This window comes from Antedon bifida, chromosome 9 (assembly GCF_963402885.1).
Source record: "Antedon bifida chromosome 9, ecAntBifi1.1, whole genome shotgun sequence".
Classification (NCBI taxonomy): domain Eukaryota; kingdom Metazoa; phylum Echinodermata; class Crinoidea; order Comatulida; family Antedonidae; genus Antedon; species Antedon bifida.
Genome location: NC_136234.1, coordinates 14,912,020 through 14,917,629, shown reverse-complemented (window position 1 = coordinate 14,917,629; position 5,610 = coordinate 14,912,020). Strand labels below are relative to the sequence as shown.

General features: G+C 33.6%; 3 protein-coding genes across 4 annotated transcripts in view; 1 reads left to right on the top strand and 2 right to left on the bottom strand.

The window, feature by feature from the left end:
* The window catches only part of LOC144852883 (speedy protein A-like), a 78,258-nt gene that overhangs the window by 10,946 nt on the left and 61,702 nt on the right, over positions 1-5,610 (bottom strand). The gene's annotated exons all lie outside the window — the stretch shown is intronic.
* On the top strand, positions 140-2,251 carry LOC144852885 (GPI ethanolamine phosphate transferase, stabilizing subunit-like). 2 transcript variants are annotated; one of them, XM_078710924.1, is made up of 6 exons: positions 148-206; positions 334-440; positions 965-1,080; positions 1,387-1,500; positions 1,875-1,983; positions 2,111-2,251. In XM_078710924.1, the coding sequence occupies exons 2-6, from the start codon at positions 357-359 to the stop codon at positions 2,234-2,236; spliced, it is 549 nt and encodes a 182-aa protein (XP_078567050.1). In that variant the 5' UTR covers positions 148-206; positions 334-356; the 3' UTR covers positions 2,237-2,251. The 2 variants fall into 2 exon arrangements, with proteins under 2 accessions (XP_078567049.1, XP_078567050.1); XM_078710923.1 differs by having other exon boundaries at positions 140-440.
* On the bottom strand, positions 2,019-5,543 carry LOC144852880 (seipin-like). Its single transcript, XM_078710918.1, has 8 exons — positions 5,166-5,543; positions 4,833-4,914; positions 4,652-4,727; positions 4,477-4,544; positions 4,208-4,342; positions 3,885-3,982; positions 3,547-3,776; positions 2,019-3,234 (listed from the first exon to the last, which is right to left on the bottom strand). The coding sequence occupies exons 1-8, from the start codon at positions 5,384-5,386 to the stop codon at positions 2,852-2,854; spliced, it is 1,293 nt and encodes a 430-aa protein (XP_078567044.1). The 5' UTR covers positions 5,387-5,543; the 3' UTR covers positions 2,019-2,851.

Here is a 5,610-nt window from a genome sequence, read left to right as displayed (position 1 = left end):
TTTTGTCTTTTTCCTTTCCTTTCTTTATTATGCAAATTTTCTTTGTCTGTTCAAACACAAATATAATATAAAAATTGTCGCATGCAACCAATGAGTACGCCAAAACTTTTTTTAACGTAAGAGGGCGCTCGCTCGTAAACAAGATGGCAGCCACCAGTGGAAGTGTTGAGGGCAGAATTAATGATGGAAAAACCGGCTCATATTCCGTAACTAATACTTTTGCTTTACTCGCTGCAATCACATCTGTATTTTGTATCATTGTTGCATTAGTTTCCCTACAAATTCAGGATATTGGGGAAGTATATACTCCTATTTTTCTTCTAAAAACCCTAGCATGTTCGTGGGCCGTGTTTCAGATGTTGCTGTTTGTTTTGGTCAAGTTGGCAGGCGTGGGCAAGGCAGCTAGCCATCGCAGTAGTACGGGTGTATTGATTTACAAGGTTTGTGTTTTTTGGGCCTACAAATGGCAATGTGCGACACCTTACCTCTAGTCTTATTTTTTAATCAATTACATTTACAAATATTTTCTCCGCTGTAACAGTATGTTTGTCATACTTTACAGTAATTATTAAATTATAAATATGAATAATTCATTTTTTAAATAAATATATATTTATTAATAATAATATTATTAATAAATATATATTTATTAATAATAATATTATTATTAGGCTTCTATTGTTTTTAAAATATTGAATGAGAGTCATTTATTTCTACCCATAGAGATATTATAATAGTGAACCTTTTATGATCTACCGTAGTAAAACACCATACCTATGCAGTATGGTTTAACTACAGTACGCATATTTGAGTTTTTTGCCAAAAAAATGTTCACATATATTGGGAATTTTTCACATTAATTTAAATCAGTTAAATATTACATATAAAGCAAAAGTATATTTTAATGTACCTTACGTGACTCCTTGTAAAATAAAGCATTATTAATTAATTTATATTTTATCAGACGAGAAGCTCTTATTGGATCAAGTTTAGAAATGTAGTTTTATTATTCTTCTTGTACGTTGCCAGTTGTATTGCTTTCCATGTCATTTCAGTGCTGTATGGTGCTTATATATTTGAGTAAGTATTAACAAAAATTAAATGTTAAAAATGTACCATTGTTTTCTTACTTACTAGTTTGTCTGCTCAATCACTCACCAAAGAATATTGTATTACAAAATCTTTATTCAACAGAATCACCTAAACCTAATATGATATGAGTATCTGGAGTGCTCAGAAGTTGACCATGATACACACTGCGCACCCCTGAGCACTTCGGAGGTAACAATACCCGACTGGCACATATTTCACACAACCACATGTTATGCAAATTTTTCATAACCTTCAACAAATGTATAACAAACCATGGATTGTTTATTCTTGCAGAAATATAGAAGAGACATTTGTTTTCTCTGTGTTAATGTCAACATTAGTTTCTTTACCATGTTTATTAATTAATGAACTTAATCAAGATGCCTGGAATAGACTAATTGTGGGAAGGTGAGTACAGTGTATTAAAGATACATGATTCATTATTTGCCTTTTAAAAAACTCTGTTTGCTGCCACCTATATTTTTAATAAAGATACAGTACACATTCTATTTGCCTTTAAAAAAACCTGTTTGCTGCCACCTATAATTTTCCAAAGATAACACTTTTCCAAACCAACCTGTTTAATGAAATTTAAACCATGTAAAGAATAAAAGGTTATGCAAATTTATTTAGTAAAGTATAAGGCTTTAAAAAGAAAAATGAAAGCTGTCCATGTAAGTGACTTTTAAATAAAGTATTACTGTATTTCAATGTTTAACTTAAAAATTACCTTTATCATCTAACATGTCAGGTGACCGCCTAATTGTGTGCTTTATTTGCAGTACTTTACCAGGAGTGGAAAGCTATGTATTAACAGTTGCCTGTTGTAGCCTGTTAGGGGCGTGGCTAGGAGCTTTACCGATACCACTGGACTGGGATAGGCCTTGGCAGGTAAATCCTAATCACAATTTTATTCCGAATAATAGTTTCTTTATTTGCTTGAATTCCAACCCTTGTCATGAGAAATGAGAACTTTCTAATGGTTTTATGTATGTTATGTGTTTTTTTGGTAATGTAGGTGTGGCCCATATCGTGTTCAATTGGTGTTGTGATTGGCCACGGGGCAGGACTACTTCTCTGTACTGCACATGCTGGATTAAGGCAGCTTCGACAATACCAAAGAGGAAAGACAAAACTTTTCTAACATCTTAAATCTCTCTTCTGCTGAACATTCACTCTTGATCTATATTCTTTCCACATAACAAGCTAGTATTTTGGGGTGACCCTGGTCTTGGAACTGACTTGTTTTAGCACTATCTAGTTAGTTAGTAGATGAACAAGATATCAACGGAGTCTTGTATTCTACCAGTTCATACTTCGATACTCAAATAATAAAAACATACTTTTATTATTTTTTTAAAGCTTAATTATTGATTCAGCTGCTTTCATCATTTTTATCACCAATAACAAATGTATTAGCCATGTTAACTTATTTTTTCATTATTTAGTTTTGTTTTGCATATTACAATAAAATGAAGACTTCCTTTAAGATTTAAGTAAAAGTGTTGGAAACTTAAATAATATCAGTAATATAATTTTCCTAATAACATATTTAACAAATAAATATTGCCTACCATAACAAATTAACTTCATCAATAGTTACAGTTTTAGTTAAACATAAAAATGTATAAAACAATAATTGATACAATTACTTATATATGATTTAATATTGCAAATTCATTTTACTGCAAAAATATAAAACTTATATGCACACTTAGATTTTCTAGAATACAATAATGGCAAAAAATGAATGTGTGGTTTATTGGTCAAAAGGTTTTCGACGTCTGACTGTTACTTCTTCGTCTTCTTCTGGTTCGATCAGATGTTCATTATTTATACCATTGACATCCGCCATAACCTCTTCCCCCATTCTTACGAGACTGTCACTACTACCACTGCTATCACTTGCTGAGAGATGAACTGGTGTGTCTTCTGAAACATCTGGTCGTCTTGATCCTTGATGGAGTGTTTGCACATTACTTTTAGGTCTGATAGAAGCAGCTAAAGTGCCATCTTCCTCTCCGTCTTCCATGTGAGTCTGTCTTGATGCCTTTGGTTGTCCAGACACTCTACCAACTGGTGGTGCAACGCTTGATGCGGTGTCCAGAACAGTGACATGAGCTGGTCTAGTTCGTATCTCGGCTGTATTGAAAATAAGAAATACTTGTCTTGTACCAAATGGAAAACAAAGAAGAGGAACGTAGCTTACATAGTTAAGTTGAGTGGTTAATGCGAGGAGCATGGTTCAGGTGGTAGTACATATAGACTTAAAAATGGAGGTCCGGTGTACACATATGGCTTGTTTTGTATGTGTCTTTCACACCTGTGTGCAATTCAGCCCAGTTAGGCTGCAAGACACGAGTTATTCCCACACATTTATACACATTGATTCTATTTTGCACTGAAACTAATTCCACCATGCTATTCATATATCACATCTATAATGTCACTTACCTAATCTTTCCTGTTCCACCATCCTCTGTACCTGCTGCAGCCTTTCACCATACCTATTCTGTACTGGGCCACCACCACCATGCCCGGAGGCCTGAATCAGTGATTGTGTATGCTTTGATATCAACCCTATGCATCTGTACCAGGACAATGCTGTGACAAAACAAAGTAGGGTGAAGAACCCCACAATGCCAAAGAACGCAGAGCTCACTGGCCAGAAGAACATGAAATACCTGAGGACAAAGATAGTTTTTACAAATTTACACAATATCAGACCACATGGTATAAATGGACGCTCAAAAATGGCGTCCAAATACGTTGAGTAAAACACTGAATGTTACCTGAGACCACTGAAGCGAGCGTAAACTTCCAATGAAGAAGAGTACATTTCAATCCGACGCGCTTGTACCATTAGATTTGCTCCAATAATTGGGTGATACTACAATAACAAAGAAAATTGATATAAATTACCGATTTACAGTATGTGTTACACTGACATCACACAGGACAAAACCATATGTATTTACAATTTCTGTCTGCTTATATTATAATATAAACTTTGACTGTACATATGGCTGACCAGAACACTGTTGGCTAACTAGTCTCAATACTTTCTGCAGGTCCCAGCCCCAATGGGACCAAAACTTCATTTTTCAATACTTACCACATTGTCTATAAAATTATCGTAAAGTTCAACCGTTAAACTCTCTTTTTCATGTTTGTAGCCCGTCATCAAGAACGGCGAAAAAATCATAACCTCCAAGTACTTCAGTAATGCAGACCTATACTTGATTAAAGCCTGAAAAATAAATTGTTCAATTGAAACGATTCAATTGTAACATGCAATTGGATATCAAAATACAGGAAGCTAGGGATGTACTGTAAATAGTCAGGAAGCTAGGGATGTAAATGGTGAGGACATAGATCACTTACAGGTCGAGATGATTTGTCAACAATTTTTCCACCCTTGGCAAACAATTCCAGGTTAATCATAAACATGCCTACAAGAAAGGAAAAATGAAATGGTATTAAAAAGCGAGATAATATTCAATGAAGTATAATAATAAAGATTTTTCAATATTTTTGCTTTTGATTTAACAATACTTACCAAGATTTTCATTAGTTGGGGACTGGGGGACGTCCATTTGTAAAAAGATGTTGTAACTTTGGCCTCGCATTAGAAACTAGAAAAGAAATTTAAAATTAAGAAAGCCATTGAATTGAATGATTGAATAAATAAATTAAAAATATCAATGAAGTGGATGATTGATGTTTTGAAGTAGGCCTACCTGTGTTTTTGATTGTGTTACAAATGTAAGGTTTGCATATGGAAAATGACATTTTTTGGATCCAGAATAGACTTCACAAGGGCTGAAAATAAAAACAATTCAAAAGAAATTATTATTTTAATGAACATTTTTTTATTTCCTTTAGAATAATGCCTACGGTAGATAAAATGATTTTAAAATAAAACATATTTTTCATTGTACAATGAATATTTAGTCGACATCTTTGAACAATGTACTGTAAAGTGTACTACTGTACTACTAACTAAGTCTTTAAACAAATATTCTGACTCTTTTCATCAAGAAACTGCAAATCAGGGAGTGTTTCCTTATTACCTGAAAGTCAAATATACAGGCCTTGAATGTATTGCAGTAGGCATGTAGGCATAATAAAAACTACCATACAAAAATGTTGAAATCCAAAACAATAATGCTAAAATTGAGACAACAAATGTTATTTTCACAACTGTGTCACGAAGCCAGAAATACCACAGGTATGTTTCATCCAACATCCACTGTGTGGTTAAATTTACGGATTGTTTAAGAGAATCCAACATGTTTCTTATCTCGTTTAATAACTATACAAAACGACAGAAACGTGTAGAATTGCTGATTTTGTTGTAGAACATGAAAGTTAGTTAGGCTAGTCCAAAATCAGAGACAACTTTTCTGCAATACACCACGGGTCGAAACTGTGTGATAAAAAAACAAACCAGGAGGTTTGGAGATTGGGTCAAAGTTCAATGCTTATGATAGCTTTTATGTAATTTGAATTGTTTGA